Raw genomic sequence first — 27745 nt, forward strand, 5'->3', positions numbered from 1 at the left:
CTTTAAGAATTTTTTTTTATTTTTATTAGGTTAAATTATATAATTAGTCTTTAGATTTTATTAAATTGAGTTCTTTTATTTTTCTAATCTATAATTTCTGTCTAAATTTTAACATTATAAAATTTCCACTATTAAATATATTGATTTAAATAAAAAAAGTATGTTGATTTAATCTTTTAATCTATTGATTAAGATATGTAATATTTTTTTATTGATGTGATTTTAATTATGTGATGACATGACATTAATTGGATTGATAATAGGTTTATGTTGACGTGACATTTGTTAACTTAAAATGATCATATGACAATTGTTGACATAACTATCAATGGACAAAACACTCCAAATTTTAACTTAACAAAATCAATAAAGAAATTCATACACGGTATGATTGTCTTATTAATTCAAAATTTTTGTATGAAAATCGTGTGTATAAATAATATATATTTATCTATAATAAATGTTTCAAAAGTGTGAAACATATCTTCAATTTTTCTCTTCGTTCCACTCGAAAGAGAACAACTACGTGCCCAAACGTGGAGTCTTTTTGACCTCCATTTTATATAAATATAGGTAATAGATTAAGAAGGCTTAAACTTTAGATTTTTGGACCATTTTGGTGTGTTATGTTTCCAAGAAGACATAGGCCTTGTGATGCACAAGTTGGGCATAAAGTTTCAATTGGACTGGCATTTGAATTTCAGTTTTTATGGACGGATGGTCCAGTTTGGCTTTGCTAAAGTGGGCTTACACTTACAATTTGTGTGTTTATTTAAAATATTTTTAAAAAAGTATTCTAATTACGACAAAATTGAGTAAAATATGAGAATAATTTTGTGGGGAAAAATTGAAAAAGGAAGGAAAGAGAATGATATAGACATGTGAAAGCCCATTGAAACTTAAAATTTTAATTAAAAGTCTCTTAAATTCCTATTTGTTAAAGCATTTTATGAAACATAATTCAATTAATAAAAAATTATGACATTTTCTTTTTAATTAAAGTTAAAATCTCTTCCTCTCATGGTATATATGCACTGCTTTATTTTCATTTTACTAATTATATCTTAAATGATTGCACTTATGTTTTATGTAAAGACAACCAAAGATTACAAACAACTTACACATGGAGAAGTAAACAAGCAAACCAAACACTAGAAATTTATTAACTTTAACACAAGCCATGAGAAAAACTACATTAAAAATGAAAAAAGGCACTCCATAACTCTTTTAACTAATACAACTAACCATGGTCAACACACAAAGATACCTTATTTCTCATTACCATTTGCATTTATACATGTTGACTAATTTTTAGGTTTCTTGATCCTCTCATTCATCTCTTCATTTTCGGTTGATCTTTGCTCGTTGTTCATATCAGAAGGTCGCGGATGAAAACGAAACCAATTAATTTGTTCGTTTTCGATAAACGTTAGGCTAATTTTTTTTGTTGCCTCTTTGCGATGAAAATTCCTATGACAACCGCAAGCTTCGCAGTCGAGATCGCCATTTCTTGTCTCCGACATCCTTCCTTTGGGAGTAAATTCACCGCAACCATCGACAACGTTGACACCGAGTTGAGGTGCATGGTTACGCATGCAATCTTTGTATTTGATGTTGATTGTTTTCGTTTTCCTCTCTATGATCTCAAAGGGAGGCTTACAGGGCTTTCGTTCTAAGAAATTGTTAGCCATGAAAAGAGGGAAAAGGTGGTGGAAAAAGAGAGAGTAGAGAGAGAAACAAAGGGTAAGTTTTGGTTGCCTTTGTCTAAATGTTTAGGCAAGCGTTTTGCTTTATAGTTGTAAGCTTCTACCTGCCTCATTGTCTCTATTCGTTGCATGGCTGACACAGAAGACAAGTGTGGTGATTAAGCGTTAAGGTGAGAGTGAGCGTTAGAAAATGCATCTGTCTCAAAAGTTTAAAGATTCCTTTTACCTTCCATGGAGTAATTTTTTTCCAAAAATTTTGAGAATTTATTTCTGTTACTATTTTATAAGCATTCAATGTTTTGCATATCAACTTTCCGTTTTCTATTTAAGAGAAGAAAGAAAAAAAATTCTTAATTCGTGTGTCGCTTTAATCATATCATGTAAATATAATTTATTAAATTTTATATATAAATATAAATACAGTACAATTAATTAAATGTGTGAATAAATATGAATATGATACCTTCTTTTAAACTACTTATAGCAAATTAATATCTCAGAACAATAGAAAATTTTATAAATAATAATAATAGAAAAAAAATACCATGCAAAATGTTTTACACATATATAAGATCGCCCTCATCATGCTGTTCTGATGGCTTGATTTTGGATCAGGTAGAGGAGCATTATGGATCTCAGGGATTGGGAATTGTGGGCTATTTCCATGCAAAAGAGAGGTTTGATGATGTAGAGATAGGCATTGTGGCAAAGATATTGGTGATCATATTGCCGGTACTTTCCCCAAGCTGCTCTTCTCTTGTTAGATAACAAAAAGCTGGAAGCTTTGTCCAAGGGGAAAGACCAGAGTCCTGTGATGCAGCTATATATAAGCATGCATCCAAGAAATGGAAACCGGTTGGACCGGATGGAGGCAGCCGATTGGTAATTAAGGAGCCTGCTGCAAATGTTATTTTGTTGGGTTTTATTTCATCTGAAAAATGGCAGGATGTTGCAGATTTTGACGATCACCATGAGGACATTAAGAAGGACTGGCTTAATCCAGATCTCTTCAAGTAAGATTCTTCATTGGTCGGTCGAAGGTATTGGTTGATGCAGACACTTGTCCTGGAGACCACGAAGTAGACAATGAATTGGATGAACCATGGGCTTACGGATATTTTACTCGCCAGGAGATTTTGCTGTGATGTATTCGCCTGATTTGTTACAAGTTCAACCATCAACATTTCTTTAGTGGAAAGACATGTGTTTTGAGATCCATTGTTTTAGAACTTGTAAGTGCAAATGCAATGCCATTCTGCTTCGAATATATATATTCTTTCTCAAACCTTTTCTCCATTACCTCCTTCTAAAAAACAATTATGTAAAATCATGTAACCTTACTCTCATATATATAGTGACAGAGTCAAAGTAGTGACAGTTTCAATTTATTTTTATTTTTGTATGTATAAAATGTAAAATATGTAAATTCATATTTTTTATATTACTCGTTAATTATTTGTCATGTAAAATGCTGAACCCCCAATATATACATCAAAATAAAAAACTTGATGCAAATTAAAATGGTGGGTTGCCACCATATTTATCAAAATCAAAACGAAAGATTTAACGTGAGTACAAGAGGTGCAAATACAAATTCTGTTAACACTTGCAGCTAACTCCATGTTTTATATTTGCAAGAAAAAGAAAAAAAAGAAGCTCTCTCTTGTTCCATACCTCAATTAAATCTTTCAAACGAAGGATTGGCTATAAGTATCATCCACAGAGCTTAAATGACAAATTTTATTGTTGCCATTGCCATGCTTCTTCTTACTTCCACCACAGGTAATCGAAATTTCACATCCAAAAGCATTCCCAAAACATGAGAACAGCTTTGAATTGTCACCCTTATTCCTCCTCGAGCTCCTTGCTTTGCTCGATTTCGCTTTCTGGTTGCTGGCGGAGGCCGGTTGCGACATCTCCGAACGCCACTTCTCTAGCTTCTTGTCTAGGCTTTCTTCTCTCTTCCTGGTCCATTCCCTTATTAGTCTCGTCTCTTTTGTTTGAGCCTGATGTTGAATTGGTGGTTTGTACAAACCTTTAGCGATGGCTGCAGCTACAATCGAAGCTGAAGGCCCCACGTCCGAGCTACAAATAGAGCTACCGTTGACCATGCTACCACAGCCTTTAACCTCGGAACCTGAACCATCATTAACAATCGAACCCATTTGTGGCCTTTTCTCGAAGTTATCTTCCATTGTAGAATCGGTTACGTCGCTCTGTGAGCGGCTCATCTTAGCGTTTGGAATTGACTTGTGACTTTCTAGCTCATTATTATTCTCGATACTCTCCTCGTTTTTTCTGGTTGTTTTTGGATTAGGGTCTCCTAGCTCAGGCACGCTAGGCGTGGTACTATCAAGAAGAATAACATCCATGTTGAGAATCCCTTGGGGACGGCCGGAGGGACGGCGGATTTGAAGCGTGACGGTTCTCGTGGCGGAGTAGTTGATCTTGGCGTCTGCTACGGACCGCAATTGGAAAATATCCTTGATGAGGACGTTAACGTATCCAATGAGGACATCTTTAACCCATGCAGCCGCGTAAATCTCCACAACAATTGCGGCATCCTCCGAGTTAAGAAACTTGCCATCGACTCGGAACATTAACTTTTCATTCCAGGTTGGATCGGTTCTGCCCGTTTGGTCTATCCCGGTGGCGAGCTTGTGGTCCGGCTGGACCCAAGCAACCGCGTAGGTCTTCATGCTTTTAGAGACAGGGGCTAGGTCTTCAGCCGAAATGAGGTTGATCTCTAGAGTCCTGGAATGAAGAGTAGGAGGAGGGGCCATATCGTAATTGGTGGAGACTCCGTGGACGATTAGGGTGGAGACACCTCTATCCGGCCACGAGACTTGCCGACGACAATCCACGGAAGATGCATGTGCAAAGCAAAAACTCAAGGGAGGGGAAATAAATATGGGGAGGAGGCTTTGGGGCGACATGGTAGGAAAGGTAGTTAGGTGCCATGGTTTTTAGACCATGACTTTTTTCTAACAGGTTTGTTAAGGTTTGTTTTCCTATGACTCTGACTCTAAAATTTCTATTTAAATCCCATAATTCTCACCACTTTATTCAAGCTTAAATTACTTAACAGCTCACAGTTCTTCGCAATTTTAAGTACAACAAACTATAACGAGGGTTTTTGATTAGTACTCAAAATTCAACCATTTCATCAACTTGTCAAGGTTTTTGTAACTTGTAACGGTAAATAATTCAAACAGCCATGTGCAGTCATGGATGAGTATGGAAGAACTTAAAGTCTGGGCCGTGTTTCAGTCAGACAAAAAAATACTTAAGTGGCCAGTAGCATGTATGTGTCATTATATAAAAAATCCACAATCACTTTGCAACTCAGGGCTGCCCCAGATTTTGAAGGAAATAGTAATGAGATATAGAATGCAAAACTCTCATCAATCATTTGTCAAGTTGAAAGGTTTTGCTTAACAAATATCAGATGGTTAGAAACCAGAACTAGCCAATATTCCCAATGATTAACATTTTATGTGTTGCTCTGATTAAACTGATTTTTGTACTAGAACTTCAATCTTTCCTTTGTATTTTCTTGTATGTAATATTAGTGTAGGTCATCCTCTTGGTGCAGAAGCAAGCCAGGTTGTGGCTTGAGCCAGAGTCGAATGCAGTTGACAGGGCTGAAAGTTTGGAAGTCCTGCCTATTAAAATTGGATTAGACTTTTCCTTTTCACCGTACTTACCCTGGTTGGTTATGTGATAGAAAGGACCTTTTTCTTATTGCTCTGTCCATTCCACCCTTTAATATTTCAGCACAAACAATGATTTTACCCTTCCTTGACAAAGGAGCTATCAGTATCCTAAATCACTGGTTTTCTTCATGGATATGATTATTTAACAAGCAATACGAGGTTCATCGAAACAAGAAAAGGCACAATGAGAAAATTATGCAATAGCAATCAACAAGTTTCCCAGAGTTAGATAAAGGTAGGCAGGAAATCAAACCAAAATCCCAACTCCCTAAGTCACTTTCCAAAGACATATCCAATCATATGTTATTCAAATAGTTGATTCATTTTATTGTCGCTTTTCTTTTCAAAATAGCATTTAATGTTGTCTCAAAGCCAACCAAAAAAAAGTACAAAGCCAACTTGAACAACCAAATCTCCGTTTGGAATTATGGGTTCAACCTTGAAACCAATGTCTCTTCTTCCACAAACACTCATCCTTGTCGCCTTTTTCAAGATTATAATCCTACTAAATGCAGAAGCCATTTCAGATTATAGTGCCTTAATATACAAAAACTGCACAAGCCAAACATTTGCAGATACAACCAAGTCTTACTCTGAATCCCTTTCCTCCTTTTTCCAAGAACTCATAACGAAATCCTCCCAAGAAAAGTTCTACAAGACTACTACAGGTGATGACAACACTGGAATTTCAGGCCTCTTTCAATGCAGAGGGGACCTAAGCAACAATGAATGCTACAAATGCATAACCTCGCTTCCTGAAATGTCTAATACTTTGTGTAACGAAGCTGTTTCGGCCCGGATTCAGCTACATGGCTGCTATGTTCACTATGAAGCTGATGTGTTCATGGAGGAAAGTTCCCAATACGAGTTGCTTCACAAGATTTGTGGTGAGAAAAAGGCTGTGGCTCTCGGGTTTGAACAGGTGAGAGATGCAGCATTTGCGGCTGTGGAAAGTGGTGTGAGAGATGGAGATGGATATTGTAAAGAAAATTACGAGTTAATGCAGGTCATTGCACAGTGCGAAGGGGATCTGGGACGTTGTGATTGCGGCAAATGTGTGAGTATTGGAACTCAGATTGCTCAAGAAGAGTGTGGCAGCTCGCTTTCGGGCCAAATTTATTTGGACTACTGCTTTGTTAGCTATGCTTACTACCCAGATGGAATACCAGACAACTTAAACCAAGGTAAACTCACTTCTTATAAATAGTTGATTCAATAAGCCATTTCTGCATTTAACAAATACTGATGGCGATTTTGACAGGAAGAGGAGGTCGAAACAAAACAGGCGAGTTGTTGGCAATTGTATTGGGAGGGGCAGCAGCATTGTTCATTGGCTACATATTCTTGTTGTCTCTCAAGAAATTAGGAAAGAAGGATGATGGTATGTAAAAAAAAAAAATAAAAATGATGGTATGTATAAATCTGGAAAAACTATCCTAGTGATTGCAAGCTTAATTACTTTCACCTCTTTCTTGTTCTCTAATAATTAATTGAGAAGATTAACTGTCATAATCTGGGATTAATTTGCTTGCACATTGCTGAAGAAGGGAAATATGCCTTAAATTTTCCTTGTAGAGGGTTTTTCCTTAGAGTATCCTTCTTTTAGAATCTTTACTTTGAAAATAGATTAACTGTTTGTGCTGGTGGTTAAATTTGGTGAAGGTAGATTGGAATTTTGTTGCAAAAGAAATTTATGTATTAATTATATATATATATATATATATATACACACACACACACACACACACATGAATTCCAATTCTATAAATCTTATTCATTACTTTCATGTATATTTCTAAAGTGAAAACAAATCATAATCTGACTGACTCTTCTTAGCATATAGCCCTTGGGCTTTGAACAAGTTCTTTTTCATGCATTTGTTTGAATTTATTTGGTTATATACACACACACATATATATATATATATATATATATAAAGAATTAACCCATGGGAGAAACCTAGCTAGTGGTCCTAAAATCCATTTCAATGATTAAAGTGAATTTGCATTATAAAAAAATGATAAAATTAAATTATCAATAAAAACGTTTTTTTCCTAGGAATAGATCAACATGAATGGATGCTTAATATGCAAATTTTTATATTGGATGATTGCTTATTTAATTTTCTTTTTTCAGAAATTATACATTGGATCATTTAAATACCTTGTTACTAGCATTTAAAATAAATCTTGTAAGTATAAAATTTTGCAGTGCAAAAAAAAAAAATATTCATGACTTTCTTGATATGGAAACATATATTTCGTACTTAAATTTTGTTATAACTTATGATTTAAAGCATGAAACGATATTCAAGCCTTGTAAGCTTTTAAGAGTCAATTATTATACTTATAATATATTATAAATATAGTTAAAAGTTTTCTTTTAATATAATTCCTGACAAGTCAAAGCTAATCAACTAATTCCTAATTAACAAAGAGGAACAATCTTTATTAAAAAAAAAGTCGCTAAAATTGCTGCAATATTCATTTCAGTTACCGTTAACATTGAGATAATACTACGTAATTGTGTTTGAAGGGGTAAAGGTAGAAGGATTTTAATACTTGAGCATTTGATTCATTAGTTAGTATATGATCTCTTACTTAAAGAACATGGTTCAAATTTCTCGGTTTATTGATTAATTGGTACATAATTTTTTATTTAAAGAGTAAAATTCGAATCTCTTTCACTGTTTTATTTCAATTTTATGTAATTTATTGTTGTGTAAATATATATAATTTTTCTATCTTTCCCATCTTTTCCTTCTATAAACCTCTTTGTAATGTTTTTTGTATATTTTTTTTACCCAAATTCAACAATTCAAGCAAAAATCAGTACCAAACAGACATTCACAACACCAAACAGCCAACGGAGTGATCAAATCAATTAGTAGGACTCACAAAAAATCCAAAATCAAACATACACAACAGTCCTCAAAATCAGCAAGACCCAATCACGGAGCAGGAAACTCAGATCGAAACAAGTCTGACCACCCGAGAGCCAGTCGAGCCTAATAAGAAGCCAGGCATTCGAATAGAGAAAAACTAAAAAAAATCTGCCATGTTGTTTCCAGATCTATCAGTATGTTGAATTTGCCGCTGTTGAAGACAGCAGGTCTCAACCTCCACAGTGCCATATCAAGACAGCAGGTCTACTTTATAACAGTGACAAAGAAGCAAGTTTAAAACGAAATATTAAAATAAGGTTTTTTTTATGGAAATTAAAAAAAATATTTTTTTATTTGAGATGCAAAATTTTTAATTAAAATTTTATAATCAACTTTTCCAATATTTTTTTTCAATGAATAATATAGTCAATCTATTTTATTTTTCTTCATACATTGTTGATTTTAAATAATATTTTATTAATTTTAATTTTGAAAAACTTCCTTCTCTTAATAACAACACTTGCTAGACTTGTTAAAATAATTTTAAAAGCAATTTATGCGTTTGGAAAAGAATCGAGTTTGTTATGATTAAGTATATACATATCAGTTAGATATAAATTCTTTTAAAATTTTTAGCTTTGAAAATAAATCATCAATATCACAATAATTGTTTTAGGTTAATGACTTCAACTTTTTATCGTTACATAGAAAAATAAAAAATACTTTTATATAACTTAAATTATTCAAATTTATTTTCAAGTGAAAAAATTGCTTGATCTTATATATATAAAAAGTTGTAATCAATTCTAAATTATATTTCAAAAGATCTTGTTATTTCATTATCAACATTCTCATCAAATTATTTTTTTTATGAATAATATATATATCACGAAATTTAGATTCACTAGTAAGTGATAAAAAATCAAGATTCATTCAGCACATAATTAGAAAAGTGAAAAAAATATGTTATTTTATTAATTATTTTTGATTTTATATATTTTAAATGAGAAATGAGATAAATAGTTAAAAATTAATAAAAATGTGAAAGTGAGAGAAAATACATATTTATTAGCTAGAAGAGAAAAGGTAAATATTTTATTAATTTTTTAATTTTTAAGGTAAAATATTTTAAAAGTTTTAATCGAAATTATACGAAAATCTATTAATTTTTGAAATAGACACTTTACATTCAAAACTATAAACAATATTAACAAAAATAATGAAAAAATTAAAATATATTTTTTTATTAATTTAAAAAATTATTATTATATTTTAAAAAAATTAAAAAAAAATAAAAAGCACCAATTGACTCTCCCCAGCTCCCCTTGAAAGGGGAGCGCAATCGAGGCTCCCTAAGGGATCATTAGGTTCCCCATGGGGAGCACTAGGTTCTCCTTTAGGAAGCTTGATTTGGAGCACCCTTTGGGGAACCTGATTTGGAGAATCTGACTGTTGTTCCCCTTGGGGAGTTTTTTTCTTTTGATTACTAAAGAAAAAAAATTATATAATTATAATTATAAAAATTAATAAAAATAAAATTATTTTTTTATCTTTATTACGTTAATAAGTTGACAAAAATTATAACAATGGACTCATTGCTAAATCAAAATATCCAACTAAAAGTAATTTTTTGAAGTAAAATGTCTATTTCGAAAATTAATAAATTTCTATATAATTTCAATTAAAATTTATAAAAATTAAAATATTTTATTTTAATTTTTATATATTTTTAATATAATTAATTATATTATAATTTATTATAAAATAATGAGTCCTCTTCAAATCTAGTATCTAAAGTCCTTGGGTGACTTTACCGAAGGTCCGGCGTTGATGTAACCAAATAAGTTTTAGTAAACGAATCTTCTCTTCCCGCTCGGATACATGCGGCTACACTCGTCGCATCTTGGCTTTAACACATAGATTCCCATTCTTTCAACAACAAAAAAAACCTCCTAATTCTCTAAAATTTCAATTTTAATTTCTTTTGTTGGATTTCTTGTTTGCCCTTTCTACTTTGAGTATAAGTCAGTCTGGCTTTTCTTCTATTGTTTTTTGCGTTTTAATTACTAACTCCTTCAAATGTGGTTAGTTAACATGTTCAGTCTAGTTAAAAATACACGGCATGATTACATTAACGGGTCAGTGAAGCATGGGATAAGGAGGAGATTTCCATCTCACATAAATGTAACAAACATTATTTTTAATAAAAATATTATTTATTGTATAAATGAAATTAGACATGACATGCTAATTAGATATAATAAAAGTTGATGATATGGTATTTCTAATAATGCGACATTCCTCGTTAGTAGTCATAACAAGAATTGGAGACAGCTTGGTGTGTCATTTTAATAATTTTTACTATACCTAATACGTTATGTTAATTATATGTATATAAGAAGTGATAATTGTCATTAAAAAGAATGTTTGTTGTATTTTATTATAAAATAAAAATTTAATTGATTAGGATAAAAGAATATGGACAAAATTCGGTACAAATTAAAAACACTTTAAATATAATTTAGGAGTTTTTTTTTGTTATTTGAATATAAAATTCTTGAAAATTGTTCTTCTTATAAAAGAAAAAAAAAACAGAAAAAGTAAAGGTATAAAGAAAACAAATGGTCTCGTTAACACATGATAATTCCCCGAGGTAGAAAACAAAACGTCCTTTTCTATGTTGATTCTGCTTTGAACACCCCACGACATCTTAATGTTCACTTCCTTCTGTTTGAAAAAAAAAAAAAAATCCGATTTTGGAAGGAGGCTCTTTCTCGGAAACCAAGCAGAAAATTTCTGCTCATTTGAGCGTTATTTATGCTTTTCCTGTTTTGGGTTTTTGCTTGTTATGTGAATGTTGTTGTTAACAATGTGATTTAGCCAAAAAATAAAAAACAAGAACGAGAAGATTGTTTATTTCCTTCTCTTGATGTTTTATTCAGGTTGCCATACTTGTTTGCTTAGAAACAGAGGCAAAGAATAGACTTTTTTGTCCTCGTTTTTTTCTTAGAATTTTTGGGGGTGTTATGCTATTTTTTTGTAAATTGACAGGAACTTGATCAAACTTTACTTGACTGAGGGTTTTGGTTTCTTATTTAGTAAGTAACGAACCATCAAAGACATAGAAATATTTTGTTTGCAAGGTTTTGCTCGATTGCAAGAAAAGTGGGAATTAACGATGAAAATTTTCAATATAATGATTGAGTTTATAACTAATCCTACTTTATAGCATCACTGTTAGATTAAAAACTTTTTCATATTCTTTTTTGAGAAAAGTTGAGTGAGTGAACACAGGAAAGAACTGTTTTGGCTCATATGGAAATTGAAACGAAACTGGTTCTTTTTTTTTTTTTTATTTGGATGTTTTCAAATTATTGAAATATTTGGGAATTTGGTGAGGTTTCCATCTGTGTCTCTGTTCTTTACAATTTCACAGTTTGATTGAAATGATTTTCTTCTGAAGCAGATGATAGTAGTGCTTCTTACTGCTTGGAAAGGTTTAATAGATATTGTGCTTTTGGTTTTTGACTGACAATCATTAGGATCCCTTTTCCTTTTATTCTAGGATTTTCCAAGTGCAGTCTCTTTAAGTGCACATTATCACTCTATGATAGCATGTTACTCTAGCTCACATTTGGAAGTGCATATATAGGACCTTTGAACTGCTGTATATAGGTACCAAAGTGAAATTAGGGGATATAGGTGTGTGCCAGAGTTCTACTGGATGTGATGTTCAGTATGGTTCATTGGCAAGCAATGAGAGTAATAGGGAGAAAAATTCAGTTTGTTTTCTTATTGCACAGTTCTTTGTTCCCAAAATAGGGTGTTCGACCTCTTTTAAGCCAAATGGTTCTGCTAGATTTAAGTGCAGTAGGTCGTTGTTTTTCAGGTTGCAAATTATGAGGCACTTATGGATTCCAAATAGTCTAAGTTTGGTTGATAGAAGTGCGTTCATCTCTTGATGTGTGTTAATACAGTATACAGCTGTGTCTACTGATACTATTCTGAGTAACATGGTTCTGTATTAACAAATTAAGTAGATGTCCCTGTGGATATTAATTTCCTTTTCTGGAATTTCTATAGATTTTATGTATCCTTTTGTCCACATTGATAATACTCATGTATCTTTACAGGGTTGGTTTTCCTTTGTTTTCTTTACCTTTTGTATTGCTGTGCCATCGAGATTTCGGAGATAATTCGTTTCCATATCATCTCGTCAAATATCTACTTTTTTTTATTAATATTCATCAGTGAAAGGGGACTTGTGCAACTTGTGTGCATGTCATGATCCTTATCTGTCATGACCATATATTTACTGGATATCCTTTTGCACTTAGTATCACTATTGGATTTTATAACTGCAATAACTAATCTGACAACCTCAACTGCTGCAGGCTACAATATATAAGAGTACGGAGGAGAAGGACGTGGGTGGTTGCTGAGTAGAAAATTAGATTTCCATCAAGTTTAGTCTTTGCTGATGGCTACAAATGAAAGAGTTCGCAGGGCCTTCAATGCAACAAGAGCTTTAGGTATTCCTGATCAAGAGGTGAAACCAGTGCTGAAGCACCTCCTGAGACTGTTTGATAATAACTGGGAACTAATAGAGTCAGAAGACTACCGAGCACTGATAGATGCATATTTTGAGCTCAAGGAAGATAAAGTAATTCGTTGTGTTATTCTTTTTTTTAATGCACTGTTGTATTTCATTCCTTAGCTCTTTATCCTTGGACCAATATTTTACTTTTTTTGTGTCATGTTTATCTTATTCTCTTTGTAGCTTTCATTGCTTTAATCATTGTTATTATCCCTATTTGTCAGTCAGGCAGTGACATGACTGTTGATGATAGTCGCTTGTACGGATCTGTTACTTGTGATAGCCGTTGTTCCAAATTATTTTTAAGAACCTTTGTTTTTCTTCGAGCTTAAGTGGATAGTTAATTTTTCTTTACAGGGAGTACAAGATAAGGAAAATGTTGTTGTGGAGCATGGTGAGTCTAGCAGATTGTCTAAACGATTGCGCTTGCAAGAGCCGGAAGATCAGGCTTCATCTACAAAGGGCAACTCAACCCAAATATTATCTCCTGAAGAGAATCAAAAGCCTATGGTAAACATTCGAGAGGGAGTTACATTTTTGAATAAGAAGGATTCAATTTCTTCTGGGTGTTCAAATTCATGTAACAAAGTTCAGCAGCAGTCTGTTACTTGTGAAAGGAAAAGGCCCTTCCGTATCATCACTGACATAACGAAAGGCACAGAAAATGTGAAAATTTCATTGGTAGATGAAATTGGCAACCAGGACCTTCCAAAGTTTACTTACATGCCTGGTAATGTAATATATCAAGATGCTTATGTGCATATCTCGTTGGCTAGGATTGCAGATGAGCATTGCTGTTCAGGCTGTTCAGGAGACTGTCTTTCATTGCAAATACCATGTGCTTGTGCTCATGAAACTGGTGGAGAGTTTGCTTACACACCAGAAGGTCAACTAAGAGAAGAATTTCTGCAAGCCTGTATGTCTATGAAGCAGGAGCCTCAGGAGCACCACTTTGTCTATTGTCAGGATTGTCCATTAGAGAGGTCTAAAAATGAGCATAAGCCTGAAAAATGCAATGGCCATTTGGTCAGGAAATTCATCAAAGAATGTTGGAGAAAATGTGGATGTGACATCCAGTGTGGAAATCGAGTGGTACAGAGAGGTATTGCATGCAAATTGCAGGTAAAATTCTCTAGGCTCCAGTTACAGTTTGTCTGGTAGCTATTTGCTTCTCCACCAATGGAGTTGATTTGTATATTCCTTTATCTTTTCTATTGCAACTGCTCAAGTGTTACTTTGCAAACTGGCTTCAATTTAACTCTCAGCGCACATTCCCACACTTGCCCTTTAGCTAAGGGAAGTTACCTGCTTTTTAGAGTTGATAACTTCTTTTTTTAAATTTCAATAGCCACAATGGAATGGTAGTGGTTGCTAACATGGACAGTTCTCAAGCAGCTTAGTTTGTTGAAGCTGCCCTTTATATACAATTTAAGGTCATACATCAGCATTAAATTATGGCACCTTTTTTTTTTTGAAATGCAAAGTCTTATTGATGCATTTGTCTCAAAAAGAGACTTGCAGAAGCAGAGTCAATCAAAAGTGCCCCCTTGAGGTGGACAGGCAAACATCAGATAAAAGGAACCTGATGTGCCACAAGCAAAAGAGAAAAGACAAACATTTCGATTCAAGCCTACAGCTAAAAGCTATTCTTGTAAATTATGGCACATTGAGGTTACCAGAGAATGTATTGCTTGATTTCCCTTTTATTACTAGAATATATGTGATTTTAAATGAGATTGTGCAAATATGGTACTATAGGTTTTCTGCTAAATCTGCTTATCATACCATTATTGACTTGGAGTTGCTTCATCTTTTACAAAATGTATGCATGGTCTACCTTTTGTTTTGGGTGATAAGATAGGATTCTGTATTATTGCTTAATGTTTTATTGGCATTGTGTGTGCTTTTATTCTTTAGGTATTCTTGACTGGTGAAGGAAAAGGTTGGGGTGTTAAGACTCTCCAGGACTTGCCTAAAGGAACCTTTGTTTGTGAATATATTGGGGAGATCTTGACCAACACTGAGTTATATGAGCGGAATATGAAAAGCAGTGGCAGAGAGAGACATACATATCCAGTTACACTGGATGCAGACTGGGGCTCAGAGAGAATTCTAAAGGATGAAGAGGCACTTTGTTTGGATGCAACCTTTTGTGGAAATGTTGCTAGGTTTATTAATCATAGGTGATTTTCTTGAGCCCAAATAAATATACATTGTTAAGCATTCGATGGCGATCATGGCCTGGTTTTGTTCCTTCTGGTATGTCAGGTGCCTTGCAACAGGCAAAACCTCTGGTAATAAAATCTTGTAGTATCATAAATGTTAATGAACAGTAAGAGCGCCTAAATATATTAATATCTGTCAATACAAACAATAGACGAAAAGCGAACGGGATTAGTCATTGGAGAAGTATTAAATACCTAAGAAAGCTTCTTTTGTACTGAATAACTGATGAAAAGAACATGTTTATTGCTTTGTGTTAGTATGATCATAGAATTAATCATTTGGAAGGTTTAAATAGTTACTTGAGTTGAAAACATTTAAAAGAAATAGAATTTTGCTCACTTGTATGTTCTGTAGCAATAGCCTCAGAAGTTGCTAAGTGAGAAACATTGCCAAGGACCTTCAAATGTTTTCTTTATTAGATAGCTAGGACATTTTAAATAGATATTGACCTGAAGAACTTAATTATTTACCCTTGACAGTAATTTACACTATTTTGGTTCTGTTGAAACATTTATGGAACATATTTTTATCTGGAAACACCAATGCCTAATGTCATAGTTTCTTGTACTTAAATTTGCTATTTTTTGCAGAATAATCTGTTGATTTTTTTAACTATCTTTCATGATTTATAATAGCCTCTTAATGCCTGGTGCACTAAATCTACCCCTTCCCCTCTACTGTTTATTTTTGTAATTATTTTTTACTTTTCTGGCGTTTTGGTTTATCGATATGATTTTATTCTTAACGTTTCAGATGCTTTGATGCAAACTTGATTGACATTCCAGTTGAAGTAGAGACCCCTGATCGCCATTATTATCATGTATGAATCTAAGTGGCTTTATTGTTAATATTCTCATAAATAACTAACTTTTGTGTTTGGTAGGGGCTGGGTGTGGGGAGTTGAAGCAAAACAGAATGATTGCGGTTTACCTGCATTGGACTGCATTTGAAGAGCTAATTTAGTTATTTATTTGTTTTCATGTGCAGCTTGCTCTTTTTACTGCTAGAGATGTGAGAGCTTCAGAAGAGCTAACATGGGTAAGTAGGTGCTGGCAAACAAGTTATTTATTTATTTTACTTCTTTTCAACTGTTTATTATGTTGCTATTTGCTGCACTCAAAGTTATCTTCTGTTGTTGTGTGATGTTTAATTGCTCGTAAGCATGCAATGCAGAGAGACATTTGCCTGCTTGACATTGAGAGCTCAATAACTCCAGCATTTGATTAGAAGTTATAAACTACATTTATAAATAGAAGAGTTTAATGTAGTAAGCTGGCTAGATTGTTATATCCATAGGCCATTTTCCAAAGAAACACATTTTTATTAATTTGTGCTTGTTATAAGTTTAGAACATTGGTAAAGATATGTTATTTCTCTACTATTATGATAAAGCCATGCTTGACATTGTACTGCAGGACTACGGGATTGACTTTGATGACCATGAGCACCCAATAAAGGCATTCCAATGCCATTGTGGAAGTGCATTTTGTCGAGATGTGAAGCGAAAAAGTCAGTGTATATTCTCCCGTTGCTTCTCGATTGTACCCTTATTTCATTTGTAAGCTCTGTTTATTCAAATGGCAAATGAACTCTTACAAGCTAATGGCTTGGGATATTACATGAAGAGAAGTCATGCCTGGAAAATCCAGACCAGCTCTTGATAAAACCACTTCATTTTTCCTCCTAGCTGAAACATTTTACCATTCCTTTGTGAAATGGAGTTATGTGAAGGCAAATACTATTTCAAAATACAGATGTAGGCATGAAGCTAGGAATGTTTCCTTTTGCTCATACCACTATCTTTAGATCACATAGTTATCTTCAACAGTGAACTGTTGAGGGATGAGGGGAATATGAAAAAGTTTTTGCTGGCCTTCAGTAAAAGTATCATATACATCTATGTGCCAAATGCCAAGGCTACAATGGTAATAGCCAAGAAGAAATCTATATATAATCTTCAGTTTTTGTAAAATAACATACTCTCCTTTGCATTTAATTTGCTTCTGTATTCAACTTGGTCACTTTATTTCATCATCTATCTTCTGAAGCCTAACTACCAATATTCTTGTGCAGGAAAGAGATTGGCAATGCATCGATGAACTGCTGATCGATGGATGAATGAAACAGGACAGTTCTTTTCTTTTATTCTTTTTGCCCTGAGAAAGATTAAAAGTTCAGACTTCATGATTTCAGTGATTAAAGGGATGGAATTCATTCAAAGAGCTCGGCAGTCAACAAAGTATCATACCGTTGCATGGACTTGCTGCCTTCACCTTCACAACAAGTAACAGCTATCATTTTCCAAAAACTGTATAGCTAAATAAGAACTACAGCATAGCAAATAACTGAAATGTTTTTAAGGATGTTTACTGTCAGGGCATTTTTATGGAAACTTGTTGTAAAGCAGGGTTATCCTTGCCTTAATATGAGATAGCTAGGTAACATTTACTTGTGTTGTTAGGGACGCTTTTGTAGATTTTAACTTTGATAATCCATTTATACAAGGTTTCTTTTTAATATTTAGTAATATATATCAAATACTCTTAAAAGCTCATTTGTTTTTATTTTTAGTTTGTCTCCTAATCCTGAGATTAAGAATCAATATTGGTCTATAAACAAGGAAAATTCACAATATACAAATCTTGAACCAAGATATTTAATCAGTTAACATCACAAAGAGTTAAGTCTCTTTGTCCAGAAGATCATACTATCATAGGCTTGCTTAAATTGTGAAGGACTCAAGAAAATGCTTGGGGTCTTGAAATTGCTGGAGGAGGGTATTCAAGTAGTCCTATGGATGAACTCCCAACGTTTAGCAGTTGAACTGTACTTATAAAAAAAAACTCCTTGTTGGAAAAGATTCATGCACTTTGTAACAGCTCTACAGAACTTAGAAGCATCTTATTTGAGTGAGGCAGTAATTAAGGGATAATTAGTTCCTTGAATAGAATATAATGCTTTTCCCTTCATTAAAGTGATCAGCAGTCTATATATTAACATCCATCCCCACCAGACGGATTTATCTTTACGCGAAGCATTCATCTTTACGCGAAGCAAAATAAAATTCAGTGATCATTCTGGGTTTGAATACGGTAACTACTGCTTTTATAAGGAAGAAACTTCATCAGCAGAAGATATTTCACACTTGGTTTGTAAGTCTGGAGAGGCCTGCGGAAACATGGATAGCAAAGCCTTGCTAGAAAACATACAGAGCAAAAGGCAGAGCAACAGAGTGAATTTCCTGCGCCTCAGGTGCATCCATACGAAATTTCTCAAAATTTTGTCTGTAATCACAGTCTATCATAAAGTCAAAACTAACCGTCCTTCGTAATAATAATGAATCTATATTTTTATTCATTCCCTGTCTGTTTTCTTCCTTTGACATTTCAGCCATCAACATTCCTTGAGCTTCTTCTATGGGGTAAACAAGAATCCTGAAAGCCTTTACTGTAATGCTTGCCATCTGGAAGTTTTAAGCCCAGCCTATATCTGTAAAATTTGCAGTTATTACCTATACAAAGCTGGTGCTGAATTACCCCCAGAAATGGAACATCCTCTTCACCTAAAGCATCCTCTCGCCCTCTTTATTAAGTTTCAACGTAAAAGTGGGCTCTTTATGTGTGATGAATGCGGGGACTTTTCCACTGCCTTTGTTTTCCTTTGTCTTGTTTGCAACTTCAAGCCTGACATGAAATGTGCTACTGCTCTAATTGCTCCAAGAAATGAAGACCAAAGAGTAGTAAAAGACATGGAGAAAAAAAAATCCAAATTACTCTATTTCAACGACGACCACAAGATGGTCCTTGGCAATTGTGGGAATACCTTTAAGGAATTTAGATGCAATGGTTGCTGCCTATCAATCGCAGGTCCGGCCTATAGTTGCCTTGATTGTGATTTTATTCTGCATGAATCTTGTTTTGGATTACCAAAAAAGATACAATGTCCATTTCATCCGTTACACTCATTGGAAGCATCACAAAGCGGAGATTTCCCCGTTCAATGCCATCTTTGTCGAAATGACATTGGCTATAGTTGTAAGTTTCATTCTGACTTGTACTTCCATTATCAATGCGCTAAATCCGTAAGAAGGCTCTTAAAATCGAGTTCCTACGAGCATGATCTTTACTATTTTGGGAAAGATGGCATCCGCTGGATGTCTAGGGGGTGGTCTCATTGCAAAACGTTGTATCGAAAGTCTTTCATCATTTCCCTTCTTTCGGTTGTTTGCAGTGTGATACTAAGTTTCATTTGAAATGTGTTCCAGTACCACAAATTGCTAAATTTAAACATCATATTCATCATTTCTTTTTTAAAGATTCATTTGTAAAATATGATTCAGGAAAACATTATTGTGACATATGTGAAAAAGAAAGAAATAGTAAAGATCACGTCTACTGCTGCGAGAAATGCTGTGGCTTATTTATTGCTCATATTGAATCTGTGCTTTAGAAGGTGAGTCCAAAATATATCCATAAGCTTCCAAAAATAATCTTCTTGTTCAGTGATTTTGTCCTGCTTTACAACATGTAGTCTCTTGCTGTCTACTCTATCTATCATTGTATTTTGTGGGCTTTACTCTGTTGGTGTACTTTTCTACGTAACGTCTTCACTTTGCTGTTTAATTATATGCATTTTACAGAATGTTTGGAAGCTATTCATAGAAAAATGAATTAATCTAACCATTAGTACATATGGCTTTTTTAGTTGTAGAAGTCGGCATATAGCAGTCCTATGCTTAACCATCATAAACTGACCATCTTTTTTTTTTTTGCTTTTGAAACGCAGGAATTTTAGTGCTCTGGGAGTCTCTGTAAGGGAGACAAGCTTACAGGGTGCAGAGTCAGTGAAGGCTTGCATGAGGACAAAAGTTTCAAAGTGACAGAAGCATAGAGGGACCAGAACATAGGTCCTCTCACGAAACAAAAGAACAACATTCCATAGCCTTATTATTACAAGATGTCTTAAATGCAATCAAAGGAATAGATTGGCATACTGGAGGGGTACGAAATAACAGAATAACGAGGGAGAAGTTCAGTGAAGGTCTTCCCTGTTGTGGTTTTAGAACTAGCTTTGAAGTTGGAGACCCTCTAGACTCCAGCCTTATAGCTAATCCGTCAGCTATTGTGTTGGCTTCCCACACAACGTGATTGAAAGAAATCCTTGCATGGTTGCGCAGGCAAACCTCAATGGCATTAGACAGGTTCTTCATTGGTTTGAAAGATTCCTATTTTGTGTAAGTGATGCTATTAATCTATGTTATTGTGATAAAAATTTAGATCATAGTAGTAAAAATTAACAAAAAAAAAACAACGATAGCATCAATCTCTAATTTTCTAGAACATTCTATTTATAAGTTACTTACTTGTTATAAAATTCAAATGTTGTCATTTAAAGTAAAATCTTTAAAAAGTTTATATGAATCAATGCATATTTTCTTGAAACACAAGATTGAAAATATAAAGAAAAAAAAAAAGAGAGAATGGCCCCAACACGTGTGTTAGTGCCATTGTATTTGAGGTTTTATTCATCCTCATCATTGGTGTGCACAAAAGTTACAGATCATAAACTCTTAGATAATAAAACTCAGTGTTACTCAAAAAAAAAAAAAAAACTTTGGTGATTAATTGCATCATGGATTGATGCAATCAATCCACTAGGTACTTATTGACCTATGACAAAATTATCAAATTGTTATATAGTTTTGCTACATCGAAACAATATGTAAGCAACTCTAAGAAGTATTTGGAGAAGGATGAGTGGTTGATTCAAATTATTTCTATATATTTTAAGAAAATCAAAGTCTTATTTAAACAAAGATTTGTCTAAATGTATGAATACAACTTCTTGAATAAATATAATTATTTAATAAACATAACTATTTCAACAATCATATCTGATCAAATTTCATAAGGGCTTTTTTAAGTCTTAAGTGGATTATCTTTACCTATTTTGGCTTGGATTTACATTGCTTTGATAAGTGGGTTCAATCTTTTTTTTAAATTTTATTTGTTTGCAATTGAGATGAGATACATTCAAATATAAAATTTTATTCAAACTGTAATTCCTTAACCTAAATGACCATTGCACTAGTGTATTTATAAGATTTCAAAGTGTGACAAATAGATTCTTTTTTGATTTACTTTATAAATAATTGGATCTATATTAAAAAATATTTCTTTATGTTAAGGGTTTAGAGAATCAATTAGGGGTAGTTTAGATAGTTTATTTAACACTTAGCAACCATTTTTATTTTTGATGGGAAAACCCTACAGAAAGGGTGAAAATTAAGAAAAATTTCCTTCAATTGAAAGATTAAGGTAAGATACTTTAATTTTGTGAAATTTTTGTATTTTGCATAGTTTCACATAAAAACTCTATGAAATTCAATTGGGCTCTGGCAAAGGGGTGGCCTGACCGATCTAGTGTGATAAATATTGTTGAAGAGATCCGACAGGGGAGAATGGGCCAAGGGGTTCTCTATTTTCAATGATATGAAGTTTCTTTTATTGATAAAAATGGTTATCTTTGTTTATTATATTTTTAAATATTTTTATCATAAATATTATTAAGATTTACCTAATTTGTAAATACATAATGATTGTAATTATATTAAATAATTTTTATTATAAATATTAATAATAAGATTTATCCAATTTGTAAATAAAAATTTTATTGAATGAATTTTATTAAAAATATATATTTTTTAATTCGAATAATATTGAATAAATTATTTATTAATATTATAAAATTTTCATTATATGTAATTGAAAAATTAATTCTCTTTTACATAGTTATCTTTTTTCTTATAGAGAATTGCTCATTCCTTTTTATGAACGAAATGCTTAATTTTCAAAAAAAAAAAAGTTATCTTTTCATTATAATTTTCTTTTATTTATAAAAAAAATTAACTTTACGTTTTGAAACATTTAAAATTTTTATATAACTATTATTAAAAAATAAATAAAAAACAAATATTTTTATGCAATGCAGATAATCATAAATACAAACGCATCCTAAAAGAAGTAAAAAGCTAAGATTAAGCTCTCTAACTTTCTTTTACTAGTTAATTGGCCGACAGCAAAACAATAAAGGCGAAGATAATTGCAACTGGTATTGACAGTGGGTCCCTCACGAAGCCCTCTATTATTTGGGATCAAAACAATGGCCAAAGTTCCAACAGAACCAAGGATTTTATCATTTTGTTTTTATGTAAGTCCTTCTGTCATATAAAATCTGGCTGATATCAGTTTTAAACTGTGTAATTAATGGTAGAATCCCTGGTAAAAGTTTGTAAACAAGGAATTTAGATAGAAGTTTTTGACTTCATCTGTTTGACATCAAGGGGTGAACATTCATTTGCTCATTTATATAGCTACTGGGGACAATCATTTTTGGCTTTATAGTCATCCTCTGGCCTCTTATCTTTCACTTTTAAGGACTTCTCTCTGATTCTTTCCAATGGTGACCGAACCTTTCCTTCATAAACACTTCCTCTGCTATGATTTTTACAAAAAACAAGAGGCATGTTGTTATAAATGCAGTCAGCAAATTGATGGTCGGGCCTATTCTTGTGAAAACTGCAAGTTTTGGTTGCACAAATCATGTGCGGAACAAGAGCTGCCTCCTCAGCTTTCACACCCTCTCCACCCCCAACACCATCTGACTCTATTCTGTGATGATTCTGAGAAATTCGTTTGTGATCAATGTTTCTACATTTCTGGAGGCTATAGTTACAGTTGCAAAGGTTGCTCCTTCAATCTTGATTTAAACTGTGCTTCTTCAAGTAAAGGTCAGCTCCACCAGGAAGATTATGGCCAGAGATCTAAAATTGGGCAGAGAAAAAGAATTCACCATTTCAGCCATGAGCATCCTCTAGACCTTTTCAACTATAGGAAGATTGGGAAAATTGAGATCAGTTGCTCTTGGTGTGAAAAGACTCTATCTGCAGGTTCAGGTATGTCATGGGGTTGTCTTGAACTGTGCAAGAATGCTACCTTTTTCCACCAATCTTGTTTTAGGAAGATACCCAAAAGAGTGCAGCACCCTTTCCATCCATCACACTCACTTGGCTTGCAATATAAGAATTATTCTTCCACTTGCAATGCTTGTAAAGGTGAACTCGAGGATTATCCTTGTCAAAACTATTATTGCAACAAGTGCAACTTCTGGCTTCATGTTTTTTGCATTAGACTCCTACCTACTCTGAAACATAACTGCCATGAGCATGACCTTACATATTTTATAGTGACAAATAAGGAAGATTTCAAGTGTAATCTCTGTGATGGGAATTGCAATGCCGCAGCCGAATGGAGTATTCTGAACCCCTTTAGTTGGTTTTATGGGAAAAGTGATTGTGCTTTCTACCGCTGTGTGCAATGTGATTTGAACTTCCATCTCAATTGTATTCCAATACCAAGAACCACTAAACATCGATATCATAGACATTCTCTTATCCTTAAGGATTCATTTAAAGAAGATGATTCTGGAGAGTATTACTGTGATATCTGCGAAGAAGAAAGAAATTCAGAAAATCATGTATATTGTTGTGAAAAATGCACATATATTGCTCATATTGAATGTGCTATAAATGAGGTAAGGCCAAGTACTTTATTCTCTTTCAACATATGTTTTGCTATTAGGGGAGAGTCGTGTAACCAGCCCTTTTTTAAATGTTTGCCTCAGGGAAATTCAAAAGAACTGTTGCCCCGGAGGCATCAGTTTATAGATATGAAACTTGATCTTGGGAACACCTCTGGCATGGCTGTGGAACAGGAAGAGATGGAACAAGTTGAAACTAGGCAAAGCCATATAGAATATCCTGCCCTTTCTGAGCCAGCTGAAACAAATGGTAGCATCCATAATGGCCAATTTAAGGTGCAACCATCATTCACAATTTTTTATAGCTATTGAAGCAATTTGATTCTCAACATAAATTTCATGATAAGTTTGTTCATTCGCTGTTTCTTTTTCTTCCTTTCAGAGGCAAATTCAACATTTCAGCCACCATCATCCTCTAAGCTTTCTCGAGATAATTGAAAAGCATGAAATTCCTTGCTGTGATGCTTGCAAGATGGGAATTCTAGGTCCAGCCTATGTTTGTGAGTCTGACGAATATTACCTGCACCAAACATGTGCTGAATTGTTCCAGGACGTGCAACACCCTCTTCACTCCCAGCATCCTCTCAAGCTTCTTACTACATGTCCTACTGATCAGGGGAGATTTATATGTGATGAATGTGGAGACATTTCAAAAGGCTTTGTTTACTTCTGTTGGGAGTGTGAATTCAAGCTTGACCTAAAATGTGCTGCTCTGACTACCTCTCAAAATGAGGGCCAACGGCTAAAACAGACAAAAGGATACTCCAAGAAGTCTCATTTCAGCCATGAGCATATGCTAGTCTTTACAAATTGCAGGCCATACTTTAAAAAGTTCCATTGCAATGGCTGCAACCTACCTATCGTAGGTGCAGCCTATTGCTGCCTTGCTTGTTCTTATATTCTTCATGAATCTTGTCTTGCATTACCACAGCAGATGAAATTTCAATTTCATCCGGAACACCCTTTGGTTGCCAAATTAACCCAGTTCTTTGAGATTTTTAATCGTTGTCATGCCTGTGGAACAGGATTCAGGTGGACTAACATTAGGTATAGTTGCTCTGAGTGTTCCCTAGACCTCCATTTTTCATGTGCTAATTCCCTGAAGTGGCCCCTAAAACACAAGTCCCACATACATAATCTTTACTATTTTGGGACAGAAAGTCAGAAGCTCTTTGAAAATGAGAACATTAGCTTTTCATGTAATACATGTAGCAAAACCTGTGTAGGGCCTTCCTACCGTTGTTTGGAGTGTGCTATCAATTTTCATTTGGAATGTATACCAATACCTCAACGTGTTAAATCTGATTGTCATATCCATCCCTTCACTCTTGTCGATTCGTTTGTAGAAGATGATTCAGGAGAATATTATTGTGATGTTTGTGAAGAAGAAAAGCATTCGAAGGATCATATATATTTCTGTGAAGAATGTAATGGATTGTTTGTTGCTCACATAGAATGCGCACTTGCTAAGGTAAATGTACATCTATTATCTCCTACCTAGAATTTGACTGTGCTCTTTGTTCAAGGACAATAGATATGTAAATGGTTTTTGTTGCCTGTTTAAGCTAATTCTGAAATTTGTGTTGACAGTTTTTGGATCAATTACTAATTTATTTCCCTCTAGAAATAGTTCAATAAATGAGCAAATAAGTTGAGAAAATTTGATTTTAAATTACTAAAACTTTGCAATTCCATTGATTATTTTAGAAAACCTAACAGCATTTTTTGCTTTGTAAGGTGGAGGAAGCTGCACGAGAAATAGAGGCCTGTTCAACTAAGGAGCCAGACCTGAAGAAGACCTCTATCCAGGTAGAGAGCAAGACATCCCCAGGGAGAGCAACAGAGGAAATGGAATCAAGAGAAGAACATAGTTAGACAGGGCTGGATAAATCTTAAGTCTATCTTCCATGGAGGAACTATCAACACTGAAGAAAAAAGATTGCATAATTTCAAGCTAATATAAATGATCATTTTCCATCTGATTTTAGTTCATACCTTAATCAAACAACATAGTTACCCTTTCCTTCTCTCTATTTAAGAAATCCAAAGGGATCCTTATCCTCTCCTCCCACCTCTCTTTCTCTATTTCAATTTCTTTTTCTTGCTTTCCTCCACACATACGTAGTGAACAAACCTAGGGTAAGAGAGAAGTCAATTTTTCTCTTTATCCTTTAATCTAGGCAAGCGGGACATGTTTTGATCATCAAGGCCTCCAAACACAGATCACTGAATTGTTTAACGTTTCTAAAAAGATTGGCAAAATCATTAAAGCAGTGTTAATGATTGAATAACTTTATGCTTTATTAGGCAAAACCAATGATGTTTCTTGATTACTGAACGAATTGAGGATAATGTATGATACTCTAAAGTCTAAACATTTCCTTCCTTTATTCATTCTTCTTTTCCTTTCTTTAATTAATTAACATACTTTCTTGAGGAGCCAGGTATTTAGTTACCTTCATTTTCTCACAATGGTTAACGTAACATGCTTTAATTATGGAAAAAGCAAAGCAGAACCGATATATTAATCTAACATTGTTGGCTTTGCATATGTTTTATCTATAACATATGGCAATGGGAAGCAAATATATACCTGTCTTGTTTCAATCCTTAAAGAAATTGTGTTGTTCCTTTTTAATACATAATAATATGAGAAGTAAGACAGTCAAGATTCGAATTTTGGATCTCAATCTTTTTAAAAAGAGCCAATTCGAAGTTGTTAAGAATTTGTTGTATATGTAATATTACTTTACAAAGTCATGAATTAACTACAACCGTTGCAATTGAATCCTCAGGAGAGAACGTGGGAATTGAAAGAAATACATAGAAAATCATCAAAAGAGGATGAACTCCCTCTGAATTGGAGGAATTACACGGAAGACCTTCAAAAAGCCATAAGCTTGAGGAGCTCACATGGTAAATAAGTGAGAGGCTCGTGCTTAGAAAAAAAAAAAAAATAGGAGACACAATGTACGTGAGAATTGTTAAATTTTTAGAACGAAAATTTAACCTAATATCAATTGATAATAATCAATGAGACCCTTATTATATTTATATGCTTAGAATATCCATGACTTGATTAATGAAAAATTTTTTATTTCATAATTTCAATACTCACCTTCATGTATAGAGACAAAAAACTTATCATGTGACATGAACTTTACATGTAAAAATAATGTGTTTATCATGCAACATACACTTCGCAGTAGAAATTTATCGTGATATAATAAACGGATGATATATGTTGCTTTCTTAGTTCTAAAGTTGATGAGATGCATACCAATTTTAGGATTTGTTTGGGGGAGATGGACGTAATTATTTTTTTATTTTATTTAGAGAAAATAAATTTAAAGCCAAATGAAACTAACCTCATGTCTCCATACATGTTGCCTTAATCATGAATGTGGACCTAAGTTTACTACCATATATAATGTATTATTGATGATTAAATGCAAGCAATAGTTTGGACATCCATATCGTAATTTGCCATCTAACGAAACGAAGAACTTGTTTCGTCCTTTTATGTATTTCTAATCCTTCCAATATATATGTATTTTTCTTTATATTTATTTATTTTTAATATTTTTCTACATATTATTATTTTCCATTATAAAAAACTTGACATTAAAATGTGTTTTATGATTGATATGATAATTGTACGAGTATTAAACATTTACTTAAATAAAAGTTCAAAAATTCAATTTTGAGAGTTATATATATATTTATATATGTATATTTAAATGTACACTTTTAAAGTAAAGCATTAATTTTAAATTGTTGATAATTTATGAATTGGGTTAAATTATAGTCTTAGAGCTAATGATTGTTTCAAAATCATAGAACTAGACTTTAATATCAATTATTTTTTTATCATATATAGAACTAATATGGAAGCCAATAATATAAATTAAAAGAAAGAAGGAATTGAAGTTGATAATATTTATTAATTAACTTCAAATTTTTAATATTTAAAAAACTAAATAAAAATATAAATAATTTTACTTGGTGACTCACCCAA

General features: G+C 33.3%; 5 protein-coding genes across 5 annotated transcripts in view; 3 read left to right on the top strand and 2 right to left on the bottom strand.

Moving 5' to 3' along the window:
- Positions 1-2304: 2304 nt before the first annotated feature.
- On the bottom strand, positions 2305-4605 carry LOC110415409 (Calcium-dependent lipid-binding (CaLB domain) family protein). The gene is made up of 2 exons (XM_021427057.2): positions 3381-4605; positions 2305-2860 (listed from the first exon to the last, which is right to left on the bottom strand). The coding sequence occupies exon 1, from the start codon at positions 4487-4489 to the stop codon at positions 3395-3397; it is 1095 nt and encodes a 364-aa protein (XP_021282732.1). The 5' UTR covers positions 4490-4605; the 3' UTR covers positions 2305-2860; positions 3381-3394.
- A 1244-nt stretch (positions 4606-5849) lies between these two features.
- Positions 5850-6996, top strand: LOC110415755 (plasmodesmata-located protein 2-like). The gene is made up of 2 exons (XM_021427460.1): positions 5850-6606; positions 6684-6996. The coding sequence occupies exons 1-2, from the start codon at positions 5850-5852 to the stop codon at positions 6809-6811; spliced, it is 885 nt and encodes a 294-aa protein (XP_021283135.1). The 3' UTR covers positions 6812-6996.
- A 4058-nt stretch (positions 6997-11054) lies between these two features.
- On the top strand, positions 11055-17619 carry SUVR4 (SET-domain containing protein lysine methyltransferase family protein). The gene is made up of 7 exons (XM_021426897.1): positions 11055-12969; positions 13261-14025; positions 14821-15086; positions 15883-15949; positions 16117-16167; positions 16545-16638; positions 17203-17619. Exons 1-7 carry the CDS (start codon positions 12787-12789, stop codon positions 17226-17228), a joined length of 1452 nt encoding a protein of 483 aa, XP_021282572.1. The 5' UTR covers positions 11055-12786; the 3' UTR covers positions 17229-17619.
- Positions 17620-22545: 4926 nt separating this feature from the next.
- Positions 22546-25974, top strand: LOC110415216 (uncharacterized). The gene is made up of 4 exons (XM_021426793.2): positions 22546-23721; positions 23812-24003; positions 24110-25198; positions 25465-25974. The coding sequence occupies exons 1-4, from the start codon at positions 22588-22590 to the stop codon at positions 25600-25602; spliced, it is 2553 nt and encodes an 850-aa protein (XP_021282468.1). The 5' UTR covers positions 22546-22587; the 3' UTR covers positions 25603-25974.
- Positions 25975-26834: 860 nt separating this feature from the next.
- Positions 26835-27745, bottom strand: part of LOC110414918 (uncharacterized) — a 3070-nt gene continuing 2159 nt past the window's right edge. Inside the window, exon 4 of the mRNA XM_021426314.1 lies at positions 26835-26845. Within this exon, the coding sequence (XP_021281989.1) occupies positions 26835-26845 (11 nt within the window). The remainder of the gene's footprint in view (positions 26846-27745) is intronic.

This window comes from Theobroma umbraticum, unplaced genomic scaffold (assembly GCF_002168275.2).
Source record: "Theobroma umbraticum cultivar Fairchild unplaced genomic scaffold, ASM216827v3 scaffold_147.0, whole genome shotgun sequence".
Lineage (NCBI taxonomy): Eukaryota > Viridiplantae > Streptophyta > Magnoliopsida > Malvales > Malvaceae > Theobroma > Theobroma umbraticum.

Excerpts from the sequence above, each read along its gene's own strand:
- LOC110415409 (XM_021427057.2), bottom strand. The coding sequence starts at position 4,489 with ATGGCCCCTCCTCCTACTCTTCATTCCAGGACTCTAGAGATCAACCTC.
- LOC110415755 (XM_021427460.1), top strand. The coding sequence starts at position 5,850 with ATGGGTTCAACCTTGAAACCAATGTCTCTTCTTCCACAAACACTCATC. Across the intron at positions 6,607-6,683 it reads ACCAGACAACTTAAACCAAG|GAAGAGGAGGTCGAAACAAA; the intron begins GTAAACTCACTT and ends CGATTTTGACAG.
- SUVR4 (XM_021426897.1), top strand. The coding sequence starts at position 12,787 with ATGGCTACAAATGAAAGAGTTCGCAGGGCCTTCAATGCAACAAGAGCT. Across the intron at positions 14,026-14,820 it reads GTATTGCATGCAAATTGCAG|GTATTCTTGACTGGTGAAGG; the intron begins GTAAAATTCTCT and ends TTTATTCTTTAG. Across the intron at positions 15,087-15,882 it reads GCTAGGTTTATTAATCATAG|ATGCTTTGATGCAAACTTGA; the intron begins GTGATTTTCTTG and ends TTAACGTTTCAG.
- LOC110415216 (XM_021426793.2), top strand. The coding sequence starts at position 22,588 with ATGGTGACCGAACCTTTCCTTCATAAACACTTCCTCTGCTATGATTTT. Across the intron at positions 23,722-23,811 it reads TTGAATGTGCTATAAATGAG|GGAAATTCAAAAGAACTGTT; the intron begins GTAAGGCCAAGT and ends TGTTTGCCTCAG. Across the intron at positions 25,199-25,464 it reads TAGAATGCGCACTTGCTAAG|GTGGAGGAAGCTGCACGAGA; the intron begins GTAAATGTACAT and ends TTGCTTTGTAAG.